This window comes from Podarcis melisellensis, assembly GCF_964234715.1.
Source record: "Podarcis melisellensis genome assembly, chromosome: 8".
NCBI lineage: Eukaryota > Metazoa > Chordata > Lepidosauria > Squamata > Lacertidae > Podarcis > Podarcis melisellensis.
The window spans coordinates 20,596,783-20,618,991 of record NC_138540.1 but is presented as its reverse complement, the minus strand read 5'-3'; the positions used below and the strand labels follow the sequence as shown (position 1 = coordinate 20,618,991).

At 46.5% G+C, this 22,209-nt stretch overlaps 1 protein-coding gene and 1 long non-coding RNA gene across 6 annotated transcripts in view; both read left to right on the top strand.

The window, feature by feature from the left end:
- ACAP3 (ArfGAP with coiled-coil, ankyrin repeat and PH domains 3) overlaps positions 1 to 22,209 on the top strand; it is a 146,727-nt gene that overhangs the window by 118,815 nt on the left and 5,703 nt on the right. For 2 of the 5 annotated variants that reach the window (XM_081923549.1, XM_081923548.1), the window contains 9 exons: positions 639 to 733; positions 1,322 to 1,536; positions 3,083 to 3,187; positions 4,123 to 4,224; positions 4,384 to 4,476; positions 5,416 to 5,636; positions 7,361 to 7,470; positions 9,026 to 9,136; positions 10,024 to 10,085. In XM_081923549.1, the coding sequence (XP_081779675.1) occupies positions 639 to 733; positions 1,322 to 1,536; positions 3,083 to 3,187; positions 4,123 to 4,224; positions 4,384 to 4,476; positions 5,416 to 5,636; positions 7,361 to 7,470; positions 9,026 to 9,136; positions 10,024 to 10,085 (1,114 nt within the window). Of the gene's footprint in view, positions 1 to 638; positions 734 to 1,321; positions 1,537 to 3,082; positions 3,188 to 4,122; positions 4,225 to 4,383; positions 4,477 to 5,415; positions 5,637 to 7,360; positions 7,471 to 9,025; positions 9,137 to 10,023; positions 12,368 to 22,209 lie in introns of those variants that run through there. The other 3 variants (XM_081923552.1, XM_081923550.1, XM_081923551.1) reach the window with 2 other exon arrangements.
- Positions 15,789 to 20,336, top strand: LOC309377000. Its single transcript, XR_014171349.1, has 2 exons — positions 15,789 to 15,933; positions 16,165 to 20,336. It is a non-coding gene; the product is annotated as an uncharacterized lncRNA (long non-coding RNA).

The window sequence follows — 22,209 nt, the reverse complement described above, 5'->3', positions numbered from 1 at the left end:
ACGTCAAGGAAGGGAAGTTGGTTGTTGGCTTCTATTTCCATAGTGAATTGTATTTTGGGGTGTAGGCTGTTGAGATGTGTGAGGAAGCTATCCAGTTTTTCCTTCCCGTGTGGCCAAATTACAAAGGTGTCGTCAACATATCTGAGCCAAAGTTTGGGTTTGTGTTCTGACTTGTCTAAAGCAAGTCGAAACGTCGCCTAGACACCCCAACTTTTACACGGGAAGACACCCGAGGACACCAAAACCTGCATTCCTGTACCCGTGAAAATCTACGAAAGCATATATATATATATATATATGCCTTCTTTTGTACACATTTCATTTGTTGAGGACTGCATTGAAAAATTTGGATAAGTGCGAATTTCAAAGGTTGATTGTGTTTCTGCATCATCATCATCATCATCATTATTATTATTATTAATTATTATTATTATTATTATTATCATCATCCTCATTATTATTTATTATATAAACTGGATCAAATTTCTTCACCGTTGGGGAAAATGAGAAACTGACAGAAACCGAAATTGAGAGAGTCAGCCATCCCTAATTGTGGGTAAATGCAGTTGGCTGCAGACAGAGGGAGTAGAGCATCTCTTCTCCCTAACCTACTGTGTTTCTGCTTGCTTTCCTAAAAGCTGATGTGTGAGCTGGGGAACGCCACCATGAACCAGATCTACGAGGCGCAGTGCGAGGAGATGGGACTCAAGAAGCCCACCGCGGGCAGCTCAAGGTATGGCTGTCTCCTCTCCGCTCTGCAGTCTGTAGGCCAGGAAGGCCCTCTTGAAGGGCAATACCCTCTAGACCAGAAATGGAGAGCCTATAGCCCTCCAGGTGTTATTGAGTACTACCAAGTCTTATGAAGAATGGTTGAGGGAGCTGGTAAAGCTGTTTAGCTTGGTAAAGAGGAGGCTGAGAGGAGGGATGATCGCCATCTTCAGATATCTATAGGGCTGTCACATGGAGTAAGCTTGTTTACTCCTGGGACATGAAGCAATGGCTTCAAGTTACGAGGAAGGAGATTCCGACTAAGCGTCGGGAAGATCTTTCGGACGGTAAGAGCTGTTCGACAGTGGAACAGACTCCCTTTCTCATTGTCGGCCTTGTTAACCCAGCAGGAGGTAAACTCTTTCCGATCCACTGATATTCAACCCTGAGATCAGCCGGTAGATCGCAATGCACCCTCTTATCTATTTGTGGCCTAGCCCCATAAACAAGTCAGAGCAAAGGCTCAGCCTAACCTCTGCATCAGCTGTGTGCAAAGCAAATCAAGATGGACGTTGAACCAAACGGTTCTTCATGAAACTGAGTTCCCTCTCAGGCAGGACAAAGAAGCATGGATCAAAGTCAAATACGTGGAGAAGAAGTTCCTGAAGCAGCTGTCAACTGGGGAGGCCCTGGTGGAGAATGAGAGGAAACCCCGGCGCTGGAGCGTGAAAAAGTGCCAGAGGCGCAACAGCTCCACAAAAGCGCCCACGGCACGGAGGAAGTACCGGCACGAAGCAGGAAACGCATCACCGGCAGCACACTCTTCAGGTGAGGAACTGCTGTTTGCCACACCAGCCCTTATTTTCTGCATGTGCTCTCTCTTAGAAGGGATGGATCATCCATGGCTCAGTTCAGTAACACAATGTATAATTTTTTTTACTTCACATTAGGCATTTCCAGAAGTCACATTCAGAGTTTTAGAAGGGTCCTGCTGGGTTGGACCAATGGCCTATAAAGATTAAAGCACGTCAACATTCTATAAGGTGTCAAAGTGCAGGCAGGATTTCTCCACTCTCTCATCTTAGCGCTGTGGGGCCACAGTGCTAAGATCAGAGGTGAGCCTCTGTCTGCTCTTTAAAAAGCAGCAGGCAGAGGCATATCTCCAATCTTAGCACTGTCAGGAGATTGACCGGTGGACAGCTCTGTCCACTCTGAAAATGGCCCTACTGAGATAATAACTTTCCAGAGATTTAGCTTGGTAATAATATATATTGCAAATCATATAGGAACATTTACTATATAGTTTTTGAAAGTTGTTCATTTGCTGTGCGTTCCACACACCTTTTAAGTTAGCATAGCTAAGCTCTGCATGGTGGTTCCTGAGACATCAAGATCCTATGAGCAGGGTTTTTTGGCAGCTGGATTCCATTTTGTATCAGGATGGCGGACAGAACCTTTCAAAACCTCACTAATCTTAACCACTGATTTTCAAACTGCACACTTATTTGGATTGTTAGAAGAGCACACTGGTGTACAAGATGGCTGGTGGGTGATATAGGATGGTACTGCTGTCCTACTCAGAATACTCCCATTGAAATTAATGGATATAGCTAACTTTGGTTCATTAATTGCAGTGAACCTCCTCTGAGTAGCACTTAGCTGAATACCTCCCAAAGCATTTACTCTGCAAATAATGCTACTCATTACTCATTCTGTAACTCATTCCACATTTAAGGACCTGAGAAGAGCCTGCTGGACGTAGTCCTGCCTCCGCTTCTCACAGTGGCCAACCAGATGCCTATGGAGACTGAAAGCAGGACCTCAGCATAACAATATTCTCCTTTCTTGCAGTTTTCAGCAGCTGGTATTCAGAAGCATGGCTGCCTCCAACTGTGGAGGCAGAACCGGGCCATCATGACTCATTGTTGCTGATAACCCTGTCCTCCATGAATTTGTCTCAAAGCCACCCAAGTTGGTGGTCATCACTGCCTCCTGTGGCAGTGAGTTCCATAGTTTAACCATGTCCTGTATTATACAGTGGTACCTCAGGTTACATATGCTTCAGGTTATAGACACTTCAGGTTACAGACTCCGCTAACCCAGAAATAGTGCTTCAGGTTAAGAACTTTGCTTCAGGATGAGAACAGAAATCGTGCTCCTACGGTGCAGCGGCAGTAGGAGGCCCCATTAGCTAAAGTGGTGTTTCAAGTTAAGAACAGTTTCAGGTTAAGAATGGACCTCCGGAACGAATTAAGTACTTAACCCGAGGTACCACTTTATTGTGGGTGGGTGTGCATGTGTGCACAGGTTGTGTGCGTGAGAACACACCAATAACAAATCCAGGGACTATCTAAGGGTTGCTATTTCCACACAGCTGCCACCCTCGAGAGGAAGTTCCGACGGGATTCCCTCTTCTGCCCCGACGAGCTGGATTCGCTTTTCTCGTACTTCGACACGGGAGCCGGGGCTGGGCCACGCAGTAAGTACAGCTAAGCTGCTGGCGACTTCGCCCTTCCATTCTGCCGCATCTGGGGCGTGCATCTTGAGTCGCAACAACAGCAAAAACACTGAGAAAGGGTGGGGTTGGAGGAAAAAACACACAATGGCTTGTATCTAAGTAAGTTCTACTCTTCAGTAGGACTGCACTGGCTAGAACCCAAGTATTTTTCAGGAACCGCAATCTATTGTCCCGTTCCCCCCCAATTTCACCTTTATCATTTCCTACCCCCATTGTCTTTTTATGCTTTGTGGGATGGGTTTCCTTCTTTTTCTCCCCTTCTTAAAAGGATAGCTAATATAAACTCTTTATATAATCTATACAGAACGTTGAACAGTATGAAATATGCACTCTCTGCAAAACCAAATAAACAGAAATCTTATACATCTCTGAAAATCACAAAATATGCACTCTTGATGGATTCTCTTGAAAATATAGAACCAAATAAACATACGTTTTATTAGTCTCTGAAAGTCTTTGTAGACTATGCAACTCTCTGAAAGAAGACTGGTGAAAACAAGCCATAAATCTGTGCATATTTTGTGATTTTCAGAGATTTATAAGATTTCTGTTTATTTGGTTTTGCAGAGAGTGCGTATTTCATACTGTTCAATGTTCTGTATAGATTATATAAAGAGTTTTTATTGACATCTCATTGTTGCACTTGGTCATCGTGTTGCCTTGGCTATTACTGATAATTGTTACCAACAGAGGGGTTTAATGGTTTGGTCACTAAAAGGACAGTTAGCCAGCTTTCTTTCCAGTCCCCCTCTCCCATTCATCCTTTAAGGAGAGCAAGATCCATTCTAAATTGCTGCATTTCTTTAAATAAATAAATAAATAAATAAATAAGCAGAAAAACCACCTGTGCCTGTGACCATGACTGCCTCCTCAACTTCCGTCCACCTTCCACTTAGGTGGCAACCACATCTCTGTGCCGCACCCCCTGGCAGCCAGCCCATGGAGCGACAGTGGTAACGGTCCCACTGGGAGCGGGTCGCCATTCCTCCTGGATGGAGGTAAGGTGGAATGGCTTGGCAGCATAGCCCTACGGGAGGCGTGAAGTGGAATTTCCACGTTCAGAGGCAGTATACCTCTGGGTACCAGATGGTTGTGTGTGTGTGTGTGTCTCCCCGCATACTAAAATGCCCTTGGATTGTGTCTTGTTGGCCCCGCAGGTCTGAGCAGTGACAGTGGGCTGGGCGGCAGCACCGACGGCAGCACCGACGTCCTAGTGTTTGGCTCGGTGGTCGACAGCGTCACGGAGGAAGGTAAGTACGCCTTGATAAAGGTAACGGTAAAGGGACCCCTGACCGTTAAGTCCAGTCACGAACCACTCTGGGGTTATGCCGCTCATCTTGCTTTATTGGCTGAGGGAGCCGGCGTACAGCTTCCGGGTCATGTGGCCAGCATGACTAAGCTGCTTCTGGTGAACCAGAGCAGCACACGGAAACGCCGTTTACCTTCCTGCTGGAGTGGTACCTATTTATCTACTTGCACTTCATGCTTTCGAACTTCTAGGTTGGCAGGAGCAGGGACCGAGCAACAGGAGCTCACCCCATCGCGGGGATTCAAACTGCTGACCTTCTGATCGGCAAGCCCTGGGCTCTGTGGTTTAACCCACAGTGCCACCGCGTCCTTGATAGCTGACCAGTTATCTGATAAATTTGAACTCCTGACATGAGAGCCTTTTGCGGCGCAAGGGCCACATTCCTTACCTGGCAACTTTCCAGGGGTCACATGGCACTGATGGGCAGGGCCAGGGACAAAAGTGGGCAGGCAGGGCCAGGGGTGTCAGTTTTAACTTTTGTGCAGTGGGACAATTTCTACTCTCTCTTTCTTCCTCTCCTTCTCATGCACCCACACACCCCTCTCTTATCCTCCATTCATCAAGTTTCAAGGGCACATTCCAGTGAAGCAGAAACACTCAAGGAGGGTGTGAAGCCAGGCTGGTTGAGGGGTGTGGCCTAGGGAGATGGGGTGTGGCCTGGGTAGAATTCTGAGGGCCAATCAGAAAGGCCCATAGGGCCACATCTGCTACTTAGCCTGGCCTGAGGTTCTGTATGCCTGCTCCAGTGCAAAGCAAGGAAATAAATCAGGAGGCGGGGCTATGCAAATGATAGGGTGGTCCTAGGCAAACAAGAGGGTGGAGCTGTTCTATTCCTCATGCTGGCTTTTTCTTCTCTGCCTCTCGCCCTACGCCTTGTTAGAGTGCGAAGTTTCAGAAGAATCCAGCGGAGAAGCTGAAATAGAGCAAGAGGCCTCCGACCTGGAGGACCTGCGGGAGCTGCACCCGGGTTTGCTGGTTTACAAGGCTTCGCGGGCCAGGAATTTGCCTGTGATGGCGGAGGCCCTGGCGCATGGGGCGGACGTCAACTGGGTGAACGACGAGGATGAGAACAAAACCCCGTTGATCCAAGCTGTAATGGGGGTAAGGCTAACAAGCCTCAGCTATTTCAGTGGCGGTGGTGGTATTTATTTACCGTATTTTTCACTCCATAAGACGCACTTTTTTCCTCTTAAAATCTAAGGGGAAATGTGCGTCTTATGGAGTGAATGTGTGGTCCCTGGGGCTGGGGGGGGGTGAGAACCCGGGCTTCCCTCGCCAGCCCCGACGAGCTCTGTCCCACAAGTCGAGCAGCTCTGGGGTAGCCCGCAAAGCCTCCGCAGGGCAGTGGGGAGCCTTCATCCCGCTGCCCTGGAGAGGCTTCGTGTGGCTATCCCTGGCTTTTGCAGGAGGTGGGGGAAGGGACAGAGCGAGGCTCTCTCACCTCCCCCACCTCCTGCAAAAGTCCCCAAGAGCCGCACATTTTTTCTTCTTGAATTCCCCCCCCCCCCAAAAAAAGTAGGTGCACCTTATGGTCAGGTGCACCTTATGGAGCGAAAAATACGGTATTTCGTAAAAATTTATACACCGCCTGTTTTTAAAATAAATAAATAAAACCTTGAAGAGGTTTACAAAGAAAGATAAAAGAGAGACATTCATCACTAAGAAAAATTAGCAAGCTTTTGAAAAGTTAAAACAACAGCAGACTAAAAACGGATTAAAACCTGCATCAACTTGCTAGACACCTGGGTTGGCAAGAATGTTTTTAGCAGGCTCTGAAAGGAGTACGGTGAGGGTCCTGACCTGATATCAGTAGGCAGGGAGTTCGAAAGGGTAGGCGCTGCCACACTGAACAATCGAGTCCTTACAAATACAGAATGGGTATTATGTCCCACTGGTGACAGTGCCAGTCCTGTCAATTGAAGTGGTAGAGTGGGTGCAAATGGAGGTCAGACCAGGCCCTCCTGCATAGGGTGGGGAGCTGCCTGGTACACTTGCCCTGGGTCTCGGAGGCCTAAGTCAGCTGTGGGGGGGCCTCCAGGGACTGACTGGTTTTTTTGTTTGAGTTTATAACTTTATTCTAACAAGACTCCCGCCCTGGGCCTCAGACAATCTTTGCATGGGCCTGGGTAAGGTGATCTTAAAGGTAAACAGATCCCAAGTTGTTAATGATGTTGAGTTTTATCTCACATTACTCCTCCTCAGAGCAGACCCACTGAAGTTAATGGACTGTGATTAACTTGTCTGTCAAGGGAGTTTACAAGATTAAAATTCAATAATATCTATCGATCCACACGCATATGTACAAAGTAGTTAAGAACAGCAATGAAGCAGCAAAAATAGTAGTTGATTAAAAAGAGAGATTCATGTTGTGAAGACCTGCTAAAAAGTACAGTGGTACTTCAGGTTACAGACACGTCAGGTTACAGACTCTGCTAACCCAGAAATAGTACCTCGGGTTAAGAACTTTGCTTCAGGAAGAGAACAGAAATCATGCTGCAGCGGCAGCGGGAGGCCCCATTAGCTAAAGTGGTACCTCAGGTTAAGAACAGTTTCAAGTTAAGAACGGACCTCCAGAACGAATTAAGTTCTTAACCTGAGGTACCACTGTACAGCTTAACTTTTGCGATGTCTCCCAAGGAACTCTTGCAATTGTAGCTCTGATAAAGGTGCCAAGAGTTCTGTAGGGGGGCAGCAGTCTCCTCGGAAAACTACAACTCCCAGGGCTCTCTAGCAAGAAGGAATGCAGATGACACTTGCCAAAGTCTGTTTGGTGCTCCTGGAGTTTCTTTCTCCCATCTGATCTCTCTCCCAATTGTCTCCATCAGGGCTCCTTGATAGCCTGCGAATTCTTGCTCCAGAATGGAGCAGACGTTAACCAAAGAGATATTCGAGGGCGCGCACCTCTGCATCACGCTACGTATTTGGGCCACACTGGGTGAGTCATTCGGCGCGCGAAGCTACCAGGAAGGGGTGCCTTAGCTTAAGCTGGTATATGTCAGACCTGGCTATCCACAAACTAATTGTGTCCTAGCTTGACTGCTGCTATGCATTCTATGTGGGGCTGCCTTTGAAGACAGCTCAGCATCTTCCATTGGTGCAAAATGCAGCTGTGTGGATGCTGAGGGGGCCAAAGAGGTCCAATCACACCTGGTTGTCTCCAAATAAACATGAACCCATCTAATTTGCACTTTCCACAACAATTCTCAAGACAAAACATAGCCATCTGTCGAAATTTGCACCTCTCCAAATCTTGCAATGTGCTTCTCCTCTTGAGTAATGTGTTCAGAAGTGCACCTGTTGAGGAAGGCTCATTTTGTCTCCCTGACTGGCAGAGGAAAACGACATTTTTGCAGGCTGGTTTTGGAGACAGAAGAAGCACAACCGATCAATGCTTAGTGCTCGCCCATTCAATTCCTAAAAGTCTAAGTCAGGTGGGGGGAAGTTCGTATGTGACTTTCATCGGTTTTACTTAAGTATTTGACTTAAAGACAGAGGTGGTTTGTGTGAAAAATGATCACATACTAATATAAATATTTATTTGTGTATTTATTTTATTGCATTCACAGCCCACCCTTTTCTCCTAGGTGGCATACATGGTTCTCCCCCTCCTCATTCACTCCCTACAACAACAATCTTGTGAGGTGTGTTAGGCTGAGAGGGAGCAACTGGCCCCAAGGCCATGTGGGGATTTGAACCCTGGTCTCCCAGGTCTCAGTCCAACACTCTAACCGTTAAACTACGCTGCTGCTTCTGATTCAGAAACTTTTCTCACACACTGCATATACAGGGTTCAAATGTGCATAGAAATATTGGTGAACATAATGTAAAGTAAAGGTAAAGGGACCACCGGCCATTAGGTCCAGTCATGGCCAACTGGGGTTGCGGTGCTCATCTCGCTTTATTGGCCGAGGGAGCCGGCATACAGCTTCTGGGTCATGTGGCCAGCATGACTAAGCTGCTTCTGGCGAACCAGAGCAGTTCACGGAAACGCCATTTACCTTCCCGCCGGAGCGGTACCTATTTATCTACTTGCACTTTGACGTGCTTTTGAACTGCTAGGTGGGCAGGAGCTGGGACCGAGCAACCGGAGCTCGCCCCGTCGCGCAGATTCAAACTGCCGACTTTCTGATTGGCAAGTCTTAGGCTCTGTGGTTTAACCCACAGCGCCACCCGCGTCCCAACATAATGTACAGAAATGCATTATTTTAAGGAGAAACCACATTGCAAAAATGAGGAGAAATAGGCACTAAAATGCTAGTGAGTTTTCACGAGGACTTTAAGCAATAATAGCAATCGCAGACTGATGTGGAAATGTGGAGAACCCAACTTAACATTGGAAGAATGAGAAACTGAGATAGATGGAAACTGACCTGTTCGTCCACCCTTAATAGGATTGCAGCCTCAGTCTCCTAAGGTTGGCTGTGATTTTTCTCCGACATCTCTGTGTCTCTTGCTCACTCTCTCTTTCTCTCTCTTTTTACGTTTGGCAGCCAGGTCTGCTTGTTCCTAAAGAGAGGAGCCAACCAGCACGCGGTGGACGAGGATGGGCAGGACCCTCTGAGCATCGCGGTCCAGGCTGCTAATGCGGACATTGTTACCTTGTAAGTGGGCCCCCTCTTCCATGTCAGAGCCTTCCCCCTGGATCTGATCATAGGATTGTGAGTTGGAAGGGACCACGAGGGTCATCTAGCACTGGCTTGCTGCGAGTCTCGACCCTTTAAAAGCCTAAGCAGTCTAGGCCAGGGTTGCAGAAACAGTGAACCAGAGACGTAAAGAAGAAGAAGAAGAAGAAGAAGAAGAAGAAGAAGAAGAAGAAGAAGAAGAAGAAGAAGAAGAAGAAGAAGAAGAAATGACACCCATATACTACAGTGGTACCTCGCAAGACGAATGCCTCGCAAAACGAAAAACCCGCAAGACGAAAGGGTTTTTCGGTTTTTGCGTCGCTTCGCAAGACGAATTTCCCTATGGGCTTGCTTCGCAAGATGAAAAAGTCTTGCGAGTTTGTTCGCTTTTTTCCTAAAGCCGCTTGAAGAGGCGCAGTTGCGACGGACCGTGCTTTGCAAGACGAAAAACATCGCAAGACGAAAAGACTCGCGGAATGAATTATTTCGTCTTGCGAGGCACCACTGTATCCCCCAAAATGAGCCCAGAACGTGCAAACATTACAAGGTCGTTCTTGTAATTAACTTGCATATAACCCAATACAGTGCTTATAAAAATGAATTCAAAATATTGTTAAATTTGTCCATGGCGAGTCTACCTTTATGAACAATTTGTTCTAGTTACAGGTAGATAGCCTTGTTGGTCTGCTGTAGTCGAAACAAAACAAAACAAAACAATATAAAAAATTCCTTCCAGTAGCACCTTAGAGACCAACTAAGTTAGTTATTGGTATGAGCTTTCGTGTGCATGCACACTTCTTCAGATACACATGTGTTATTTTATCTGGCTAAGCAGACCTTCCCTCCTCCTCCTTCTCCTCCTCCAGGCTCCGTCTGGCTCGAATGAACGAAGAGATGCGAGAAGCCGAGGGCCCGTTTGGTCATCCAGGTCAATATCCGAACAACAGCCCCACAGAGCTCCAGTACAGGAAGTGTATACAGGAGTTCATCAGCCTTAACATAGATGAGTGTTAGTGACGACTCCCGCAACCCTGATGCCTCCTCTTCCTCCTCCTCCTCCTCCTCCTCTTTTGGGTCGAAATTTAAGGATGCTGACTGAGCCCAGGAAAGAAGGAAACAAAACAAAACTGTAGACGTGTCTTGTGGTGGGGGGAGGGGGGATGTTTGGCAACTGGGGGGCGGGGGGCTTGCTGGTGGAAGTTTTCCATTCTGAAAGCCCGTGGGTGGGTTTGCCCCGATGGCCACGCGGAAGGAGGAAGAGAGATAGAGAGAGACACTGAGAGAGGGGATACAGGCAAAGAACCCTTAACATGAAATATATGTGTAAAATCTTCACCTCTGGTCCCAGAAATGGGGAGGGTTCTGGTTTTTAAGGTACGCAAACTTTGAGTGGATCAGGGCCAGAACACCCGTTCTGCCTTGCGGGCTTTGCAGGATCACGTCCACGCCACAGAGCACCTTTTAATGCACATTAAAAGCACACAGCTTTTCCCTGAAGAACCCTGGGAACTGTAGCTTGTTTAAGGGTGCTATGTAGTGTAGCTCTTTGAGGGGTCAACTACAGTTCCCAAGATTCTATGGGGAGGAGCCCTGTGCTTAAAGTGCATGATGTGGGTCAGCCCTAAGAGCGGAAGAAGCGCCTCTCACCCACTTTTCCAACAGTTTGATTGCTGTTTTTAAACCCCCGTTGCCAGGTATTAAAAGCAAGGTTCGGAGGAGAGAGACTTTTGCAGAGAGAATTGTACATATAGGTGAAAAGGGAGCCGAGATTTGGGACTTGAAAGGGGCATATTCCTCTCTCTCTCTCTCTCTCTCTCTCTCTCTCTCTCTCTCTCTCTCTCTCTCTCTCTCTCTCTTATCTCTTGCTCTTCCCAGTGGCATTAGCCATCAACCTGTGATGTATCTCTCAGATGGTTTGGAGTGCCGATCACACACACATATGAAAAGCTCAGCCAGTTGGTTTGGGCTGGAAACGCAAATTCCTGGCCCACTTAACGTACAGAGCAGGTGTTGACGGGGGTTTGGTGGGGCGATCGGCAGGTCTGTTTGCTGTGCCCTTTTTGCATGTGCTACAGTTCTTTGGATTGAGAGGCATGGCTGCCCACCTTACATGCTCTCAGGTTAATGCCGGCAAAGGCTTCCTCTGGTTTTTGCTTTGTTTTGTTTTGAGGTGGTTTTTCTTTTCCTGTGTGTGTATGGAATATTTAACAGGGAGGTAAGCTTAGCTGGTCAAAGCCATAACTCAGCCGCTTCCAAGATGAGGATGCGATCCTTGAAGGGCAAAGGCAAATGTAACATACATGAGAAGAGCGTGGAAGCATCGTCGCCGTGGGTTGTGTCCACTGTTAGCCTTACTCAGAGTAGATCTATTGGATTGAACAGGCACAACTAATTTAGGTCTGTTAATTCCAGTAGGCCCACTCTGGCTAGGATTTAGTTGGATGCGACCCATGTTTGTACCCTCATCTCTTTTTCAGGGTCAAACTCTGGGGGTGAGGCAGGGAGAATGCTGCCCCTTTCTGGCCAATAAAATAAAATAAAAATCAGTTGTGGGTGGCATCAGTTGGCTACTATCTGCGTCGTGAATGAGACGCCTCCAGTCCTGGTCCAAAAGGCAGTTTTGTAACTGCTGTTGTTTTTTAAATGCCTCTATAGAGGATTGGCGGTATGAATGAATAAATTAAGGGTGACCAGTTGTTAGTCCTACCTCAAAATGACTTTGGCCCAGTTCTCACTGCGGTTGTTAACTTGTGTCTGGGCTGTACCACTCCTGATGGGGGCTCATGTAATGGAATTTTTCTCCATATCAAAACAAATGCCCTGCACAAGGAAACTAGCATGTCGGTGTGATTTCCAGTCCAACCTTCTTCCTGATGTGCTAACTCTCTGTGTACAGGGTGATTATTGTTGCTACTATTTTGTAAAGTGTGCCTCCATTTATTTATTTTAAATGGCCCACAAGGTGTGCAACCTTCCTGAAGGTCATGGAGTAGAGAAAAAACAGACAGCTAACTTTGCACCCACTGTTGCGAATAGACGAGTAACAACCCCCACCACGATTTCTCTTGAAATAGTACATCTGCCTTCACCTTTCGGATGTTACACCTGTCCTCACCTGTAGACTTGCCAAAAGTGGTGAGGCTTGGAAGAAGATGCTCATCGCCGGCGATGAGTTTTTGATTTTTGATTTTTTTTTTAGGAAGACAAAAACACACACACACACACACCCAGGGAGAATTGTAAAGTCACTCCTAGCTAGCCTTCTGAGGCAACAATTAACTGGAGCACATAAGGGGGTGGGTGGGTTTATATTCCTAAATCATGATGGATTTCCTATTTAACAATTCCAGAGAAAGAGGATTTCTCCCTTGCATGCTCTCCCTTACAAAGACTGTGATCCTTCCTCTCCCTGATGCATGTCCGCAGAGGGCTCAGCAATTCCAGATTTCTTGGATTCTGGGATACGGGGTGTTCGGGGTGGGGCGGGGCAGGGTGGGATGTGGTGGGGAGGGTTAGGTTATTTATTATGCTTTTTTCTGGAGCAGGACCTGTTCTTACTCTCCCGAGTAACCCTTGGGGTTTTGTTTTTTTAAGGTCTCTGTCAGGAGACAGACCGGGATTTTACTTTAGACTTAGCAGTAGGATAACGTCTCTTGACGATCATGTGTAAAATATGAAGCAGCGGCTGGCCCAGGGGTAGGGGGAGTTGTCCTCCCCAAAGCGAAAGAATCCTACAATGTTCCCAGTGTCATTACCTCCTGTTCAAGGGTTAGGTGGCTTGCGGATGAGCGAGCAAATTTTGCTGGTTGTCTCTCTCTCCACCCTCTCCACTGGTGCATCAGATACATCTCCCATCCCATCTCCTGCCTAGATTGCCCTCCTCCCTGCCAACCTCATATACACCTGCTTAAGGAGCTGAGGCAGATGGTTTTATCATCTGCTAACACTTTCCCAGTGATCTCTACTGAGGTACCAGTCTCTTGGGGTGGTGCAAAAGGCTACAGATGCATGCAATTCTCACTCGAGAATTTTGGGGAAGGTTTAAGGCAGGGGAGGCGAAAGTGTGAGCTTTAAGCCTGGAGTGAGGGGAGAGAAATTCGAATGGATTTTGTGCTGAAAGGCGACTCTACCTAAATTTGAACCGAAACACAGCCATGCTTTGAAATTTGTATACTTCTACAAATTTGGCATGGCAGTTTCCCACAGTGGAATTGCATGCAAGGAGAAAATCACTCTTAAAGGCTGGCAATTTTTCATTGGGGCTTTAAAAAAACAGGGAGGGTAAGTACGTGTTCCCAGTTTTTCCACCAGGCCTGGCCATTCCGGAGATATTCTGTTGCCTTCCAGTCACAAGGGCTGATGTTCAAACACCAAGCTTGCACCCAAATCCTCTCACACAAGCCCTAAAGCCACAAGGGTTCCTGGTTGCCAATTGCTCTCTGTGGTTCTGTCCCCTACCGCTTAACCTAGGAAGCTGCTTTGTACTGCATCAGACTGGTAAAGACTCTCTGGGGTTTCAGAAATGGCTCCCTTTCACCTTAAATAATAATAAAAATAATTTATGCCCTGCCCATCTGAATGGGTTTCCCCAGCCGCTCTGGGCGGCCTCTAGCATAATAAAAAACAGCGTAATGTCAAATATTAAAAATTTCCCAATACAGGACTGCCTTCGGATTTCTTTGGAAAGTTGTGCAGTTGTTTATCTGTTTGACATCTGATGGGAGGTGCCACTATCGAGAAGGCCCTGTGCCTGGTTCCTGTAACTTCACTTCTCGCCCTTCACTCCTTCTTTACCTGCAGATGGCAGGGATTGAACCTGGGACCTCGTGCACACAAGGCAGATTCTCTGTGACTGAGCCACAGCCCTTCCCCTAGGACAGGGGAACATAGGAATAACATAGCTAGATGCATTGACGCTGAGCTGCAGCCCTTCCTCTCTGACAGCCATGTGACTCTTCCTGAAGCCCCACCCTCTTCCTCATGCCCCAGACCTCCGCACAACATTCCTGCTCAGGTCAGCCCCACGGTTCTCCTGCCTTTTGCCTCACCTTCTGTGACCTCAGGTCAGCCTGGGGGATGCAGTTAATCTGCTTAGCTGCCTCTCTGCCATGACGCAACCCCTGGTGACGTGACGAAGAACACATCAAATACTCTCTCTCTTTTTCTCTTTCCTTCTTTCTTCCCCCCACCCTCCTCCTCCTCCTCAAGCCAGCTCCCTCTGCTGAATCACACATCCCACAATATTGACTCAGACGCTGTGCTTGCAATGCACTTCTCTGAGCAACCTCTGAGTAAAACCTATAGTAATGGGCACATGGGAATTAGGGAGCCCATTCTTCTCATTTTCTTACCCGTTCCTCCCCCAGTAGAAATGAGTCGTTCTCATTTCTGGCAGAAAGAGCTGTCCAACAGTGGAATTGGCTCCCTCAGAAGGTGGCCAACTCTCATTCCTTGGAGGTTTGCAAACAGGAGTTGAGTGGCCATCTGTCAGGGATTCTTTCAATATGATTCCTACGTTGCAGGGGCTGGACTAGATGACCTGTTGGGTCCCTTCCAGCTCTACATTTCTATGATTCCCTCACTCCTCTTAAAGGAATAGCAAATTCCATCCTTCTCTCCTCTATCTTGGTAGAAGCAAGGAAGCCAACATGCCCTGAGCATTGTCAGCCAATCGTTTTGGGATCCCGTCTTTGCACTCAGAAATTCAAGTCTGCATACCTTGGGATTGAATAATAATAATAAAAAAAAAAATTATTTATACCCCGCCCTCCCTGGCAGGAGCCGGACTCAGGGTGGCAAAATTACAGTAAAAACATAATAGGAAAAAAACAAACCAATTTAAAATACAGCTTAAAATGCAATTTTAAATGCAGCCTCATTTTAAAAGTAGCCCATAGATCAAAACCATAAGGGGAGGGAAAACATAAGGGTCAGTCTGAGTCCAAACCAAAGGCCAGGCGGAACAGCTCTTGAGTGAGTCATCCTGTTCTTATCATCACCACAACTACCCTGCGAGGGAGGTTAAGCCAAGATAACGTACAGTCGGCCACAAACGTTTCGCCCCTGAGCTTTATGGCTGGAGCAGGGGCCAAACCCAAAATTCACATTATACCACCCAACGGTGGTGACCACCAACTTGGATGGCTGTCAAAGACAGATTTGTGGAGGGTACGGCTATCACTGGCTACTGGCTATAATGGCTATGTTGAACCTCCATTGTTGAAGACAGTATACCTGCGCATAACGCCAGTTGCTGGAATCTTAGGTGCGGAAAGTATTGTTGCACTCAGATCTGGCTTGGTATCTGGTTGGCCACTGTGAGAACAGGATACTGGATTAGATGGGCCCCTGGCCTTCTTAGGTCTTTATCTACAACACTACCACACTGCTGCCCCCAACTATTAGATCAGAAACGAAAAGAACTCTGTGGATATTACAGTAGTTCAAAAGAATTTGTCTAAGTCGTCCAGGCTGGAGGCCATCACTGCTTCTTGTGGGACCGAACCACATTGAAAGTCTCCCAGAAACATCTGTTCGTGTCAATTAATTTCATGATTGCATAAGCTGCCCCAGGAAAGGTGTGTGTCAGCTATCACCAGACCTTTTCAGACCTTTACGCCAAACATGTATGAAGGTGGTACTTGTTGCAGCAACTTGGGATGGGAGCGAAATTCAATTTTGCTTGCGTTTGAAGCCAGTCCTACCTGATTCCCCCGCTTTCCAAAACAATATGCAAACTGAAACGCAGCCATTGAAATCTGTGCTTTTGCAATGCAGTTCTCCATCCCTGTAATGTGTAAAGGTAAAGGGTAAAGGGACCCCTGATCATTAGGTCCAGTCGTGACCGACTCTGGGGCTTTATTGGCCAAGGGAGCCGGCATACATGTGGCCAGCATGACTAACCTGCTTCTGGTGAACCAGAGCAGCACACGGAAACACTGTTTACCTTCCTGCCGGAGTGGTACCTATTTATCTACTTACACTTTGATGTGCTTTCGAACTGCTAGGTTGGCAGGAGATATAATGTGTACTCCCCCCCCCAAAAAAATGCATATACAGTACTTAAGGGTGCTTAATAATGCACATATTAGTGATAACTTACCCCCCCCAAAAAAAATGCATTCTGTTTGGGAAAATTGCTTTGCAAAAATGTGTATATTAGGCAAGATGGTGTTTTATCTCTTTGGAATGCATTAGTATGCCTACAATTTTTCACCCTGAAAAATTGCACACTGAAATAACGGTAAATTTTCACGAGGACCGTTTTCTTTCATTGCAAACCGATGTGGAAATGTGGAGAACGTGGCTGAAAGCTTGGGAAATGGAGAGAAACTGAAAGTGACAAATCCACCCTTCCTTAGCTGCAGAACACCGTGACCCCATGGAGGCTCCCCAACCCACCCATTCAAGATCAGTGGAGTACCGTCCCCCCCTCCCCCTCTCCCTGCCACCAGCTCTCTCTAGGCCACTGTCATATTTTTAAAATGTGGAAAGTGTACAGGGATGGTGCAGACAAGAAAGCCACGGTTTAAATCCTGAGGTAGTGGCGGTCGTAGGGGCTTGCAAAGGGGGTTGCATGTCTGACAAGGTGTTTTATCTATTTATGATGCATTAGTACCTACATTTAAGAGTCAATGTATAAAATCAGCTATGTGCACTTTTCCTACTTAGCAGTATTGGGTTCTTTTTTTTAAAAAAAAGAAAAGATGTTAATGTTCTTTTTGTTATGGAATACTGTGCTGTCTTTTTAAAATGGGTGACATTGTTTAAGTATTTAATTTATTACTGAGGAAGCCCCCAAGGGCGTGTGCAATTACTTTCTCCCCCCCCCCCACCTTCATTCAGTACAGTTCGGCTGTATTTCAACGTCAGATTTTTCGGTTTTTTTGTACAGTTGCTAGGGAGTTGTTGTTTTTTTTTAAAAAAAGAAAATCCAGCAAATTTGCCTCTCCACACCCCCTGCTCAGATCGCTTTCTATCGACTCTCTTTGCTTTGTTTTTGGAAGATAGCTCACAAAGCCTGATAGTTTTCGAACACATCTAAAGCAAGTTTCTGGGCTGGATCTGGACAAAGGTTGCAATCCTAGACCCGCTTGCTTGGGAGTAAGCTCCATTTAACGTAGTGGGCCCTACTTCTGCCTAAGCATGCATAGGATTGCAGTTGTAAGTTAGTTGAACTTTGTTCTCATTGAAAGCAATGGGGCTTGAGTCATTACAGCTAAGTTGCCCCATTTGATTTCAGTGGCATCTGAGCTCAACTCGTTTAGTCTGAATCCGGCCCTCTTATATGCTTTCATTAGGATGAAACATTGAACTTTCACAAATTTCTTCCATCGGTTGATGGGGATTCTGGAACATCGTGGACGGGATGTGTGTGTTTGGAACGGGAAGGGAGGGACGTTAGGGGAAAATGTACATAATTCCAGGTTACTTTGCAACAAAGAACTAGGTATAACATTGCAAGGTTTGGCTTGTATGGCCTTTCCCTTCCAATATGGAAATATTTTTATTGTATTCTCTATAACCCTATTTGAAATGCGCCAGATCTCCTTCTTTCCCCACTCTTTTAAAGTGTTGAATCGCACACTGGATTACAAAATCCAGTTGCAGCTGCAAAGTTGCCTTTGCGAAGGAAGCAGCACCCCTTCCCACTCAAAGCAAAACTCTCCTTCACAGCTGACTATTGTTCCCTGGGAGAGGGTGGAAATAAGGCAGAGAGGCAGAGAGTGCATCAGCACTGTAATACTGCATCAATTTAATTCCTCTTTAATGGTCCAGGCTTCCTGCAAAGACTCCTGGGAAGTGAGTAGAGATGAGGGAGAAATTATGTTCAGCTCATGCTTGAATACGAAACCCCCCAATTCACACATACCGAAACAATGGGCCAATCAGAACACAGCTATCCTTTGCGATTCACACTTCTCTGAATCTTGTGGTGCTGAAAAATGTGAATATTAAGAGAAAGTGTGCTAAAAATGCAACAACGAAAATAAAATACAAAAATGCATTATATATTAGGAAAAATCACATACAAAAAGTGTGCCTGCCAGGAGAAATTTGCACTAAAATGCTGGGAAATTTTCGGGAGGGTTATTTTAAAAAAAATAATAATCATGCAAACCGAAGAGCAAACTGAATTTAAGATTGGGAAAATGAGAAAGAGAGAGAAGCCATCCATCCCTAGAAGCGAGCTTTAGGGGAAGATGCTAAGGTTTCTCCATTAGAGGCCTTCTTCCTTTCCTTAGAGAACTACAACTCCCAGGATTCTTTGCAGTCTGTCACGTGACTGTTATGGCATGCTGCACATTTCTATATGTTGTTCCCCCGGTGTCGGCATTTGCCACCTGGGTTCACTATTAGAGGGGCTGACTCATTGGGCAAATGAGACCAGTAGTTGATATTAAGGTGGAAGACAAGAATCGCGAACAAGGAGTGGGCAGGGAAAAAAGACCAAAATGGAGTGTCGTTGCTGCCGTCCCAAGGCAAATTGGATTTCTGGTTAGCAATTGCTTAGTTTGGCAGCTGCCAGTATAACCTCCAGATGTGGACTACAACTCCCATCCTTGACCCCTAGGCTGGTGAGAGTGCTAGCCCACCACATCTGGAGACATCCTTACTGGCGAACACTCATGACAAACGCTTGTGGTTTGATGTTCAGTGGATGGCGTGCAGAGGTGTTTGGAGTAGCTGGGGGAAAAGGTGTGTGCTGTGAGCTGGGGAAATGATTTGTGAAGCGTTGCGGGGAAAGGAGTAACACAAATATTGGAAGAGAACGTAAAATACTGAGTGCTGTTTCCTTAGGGATGTGGTGTACTGATGGGCATTGAGCCAGAAGAGCCCTTTTAGGGTGTAAGAGGTATATCACAGCTCCCAGTGGAACACACAGTTCCGGCGAACGTTATTTTCCACTCGAAATGTGTGTGTTTACCACATGGGGGTGCTCTTTGACAACCGCTAGCAATGGAAGAACTAGGAGGTTAGAAAGCTCAGCGCCACTAAATGTCAATTCCCCCTAGTACAGCCCAGAAGGTTCACCTTCACAATGCAAACTGCCAGTCATTGCAAGCTGCAAAGCTATAGGCCTATCACATATGCCCACAAGAATCCTGGGAACTGTAGTTTGTAAAGGATGCTGAGAGTTGTTAGGAGACACACACCCCTCCAGCGCAGACCCCCCCCCATCTGTTGACCTTATATGAATGACCCTGGCCTTTCTAGGACTCCATATACACCCAGAAAGCATACAGGGTGCTTCTGTGCAATGCTGGACCCCTCCTTCCTTCAGAAGAAACTTTTGTATTATAAAATTAGGACCCATATTCAAATCAAGACATCAGGGGCTTTGATCACTCTCTATTTAAACAGCATTGGAGAAGGTTGACGTTGCTGCTGCTTTGCTGTGCTGTGCCAGGTCTGAGCCATGTGATCAGCAAAATCATGTGATGGCATCCATCTTGGATCTCACCATTTCAGAGATGCGGGGAGGGGAGGTGAAATCTGCAAAACCTTTCACTCTGTATTGCATTTGGAGAACGATGGCATGCGGGGGGGGAGGGCTGGAGGAGGTCACACTCTATCCCAATGGACTGTTTATTTATCTGTTATTTGTGCATGGGAGAGGCTATATGGGGAACATTCAAAATGTTGTGTCCCCACCCCACCGCCCAGTCTTAAAATGGTATAGTCCAGGAGGAACACTACCACATGGTTTTGCCGAGAACAGCTTGAAGTTGCTAGTTGAGGCTCTAATATCAACAGGAAACGATGGTGGGACATGAACATCTAGGACATGAACGACTCTCTGTAAATAACGTTCCAGCACATTAACCATTCCTCTTATCACTTCAACTTGCTTTTCAGTACAATCTTTGTAACACTGGCTTGTTTGTTTTTTAATTAAAAAAAATTACCTCTTCCTGTTTTTTCTCACTTTTGCCTGCTCGGCCTCGACTGAGTCTACCTATGGAAAAATCCAAACACTTCTGTATGTTATTTATCTTTGTATGGTTTTAACCAGGAAAGGGGGGAAAAAAACATCAACACACACACACACAACTGAGAATACCCCACAGAAATTCTGCTGCTCTGGTGTCTTATTGACCCCCTCTCCTCCCCCTTCCTTCTCCCGTCTCTTGAAACACTGTTAATAAAAATCTAGAGTAAAATCTTTTACCTCTTCTTCCTTCGCCTCTTGTTATTTATGTTGTCTTGCTTCTGTTTTCTATATTAACTCTATGAGCTTTGGGACCCACACCCCCTAAAAAAACTAGGGCACTATATTCACACACAAACACAAACCCTTGCTACTCTTTAAAGGTAAAGGGACCCCTGACCATTAGGTCCAGTCGCAGACGACTCTGGGCTTGCGGCGTTCATCTTGCTTTATTGGCTGAGTGAGCCGGCATATAGCTTCCGGGTCATGTGGCCAGCATGACTAAGCCGCTTCTGGCGAACCAGAGCAGTGCACAGAAATGCTGTTTACCTTCCCGCCAGAGCGGTACCTATTTATCTACTTGCACTTTGAGGTGCTTCGAACTGCTAGGTTGGCAGGTATCAGGGACCGAGCAATGGGAGCTCACCCCGTTGCAAGCATTTGAACCACCAACCTTCTGATTGGCAAGCCCTGGGCTCTGTGGTTTAACCCACAGCACCACCCGCGTCCCACTCTTTAAGTGGGTGGTAAAGATTACCCCCTTGAATTAGCCCCATTAGTGTTGAGTTCACGTCACCTGCCTCCCTCTCCTTGTTAATTTAGGATGGTACATGGGGTCAACATAACAATCATAAGAACACAGAAAGCTGCCTTACACTGAATCAGATCATTGGTCTGCCTACACTGACTAGCAATGCCTCCCCAGGGTTTCAGGCAAGGATCAGTCCCGGCCCTAATTAAAGATGCCATTGAGAGTTGAACCTGGGTTCTTCTGCATGCGAAGCAAGATGCTGTACCACTGGGCTACAGATTATCCTGACAGGATGGAGAGCTGAGCTAAAGCATAACGAAATGAGCTTCATTATAGATAAGTGGGTAAAGTTCTGCATTTAGGGAGGGGCGAAATCAGATGCACAAATATAGGACGAATGATGCCTGGCTTCGCAGCAGCTCATGTAGAAATTATTTAAGCCAGGGACGGATAGCCAGTAGCCCCGCAAACATTGCTGGACTTGCCCCAGCCAGCATGGCCAAGAGTCAAGGGTGTTGGGTGTTGTATTTCCACAATACCCAGAGGGCAATAGTTCCCCATCTGTTCTCTCTATATTTTAGACTACAGCTCCCATCAATCCAGGTAGCATAGCCAACGGTCAGCGGTGATACGGGGCTAGGAGAACAAGTGGAAGGCGACAGGTTCCTCATCCCTGATCTAGTGGTTTTTAGTAGACCACACATTAGACTTCAGTCACAATTGTTGACACTACTCCGCCTCAACCAAAGTATAGAGCAGGCATAGGCAAAGTTGGCCCTCCAGATGTTTTGGGACTACAACTCCCATCATCCCTGACCACTGGTCCTGTTAGCTAGGGATGATGGGAGATGTAGTCCCAAAACATCTGGAGGGCCAACTTTGCCTATGCGTGGTATAGAGTTATAGCCAACTAAGTCCTATTCAGAAAAGATTAATGTCCATTCAAATTAATGGACTGAAGTCATGGACACTCATTTCTCTGAGGTGGGTAGCAACTAACGTCTTACTCAGAGTAGATCCACAAAAATTAATGAAGAAGACAACTAAATTACGTCAATTAATTTCAATGGCTCTTCTGTGAGTAAAACTCAGTTGACTATCGCCCACCATGTCCATATCATAAGAAGTAATTAAATCATCCTGTTTGGTCAGAATAAGATGTCCACTTCTGGTCTTTTCAGTTTAAGGGGGCTATTGGCAAGCTAAGAATGTGAGCAGGGCAACAAATAGTGACTGGGGCTGATGGGGTTTGTAGTCCCCAACATCGGCATTGGCTGCCCCTATTCTACACTTGATCAGCAGCAGTTTATTGGAGTTTCAGGCAGAGGGCATTCCCAGCCCCACCAGGAGATGTCAGGGATTGAACCT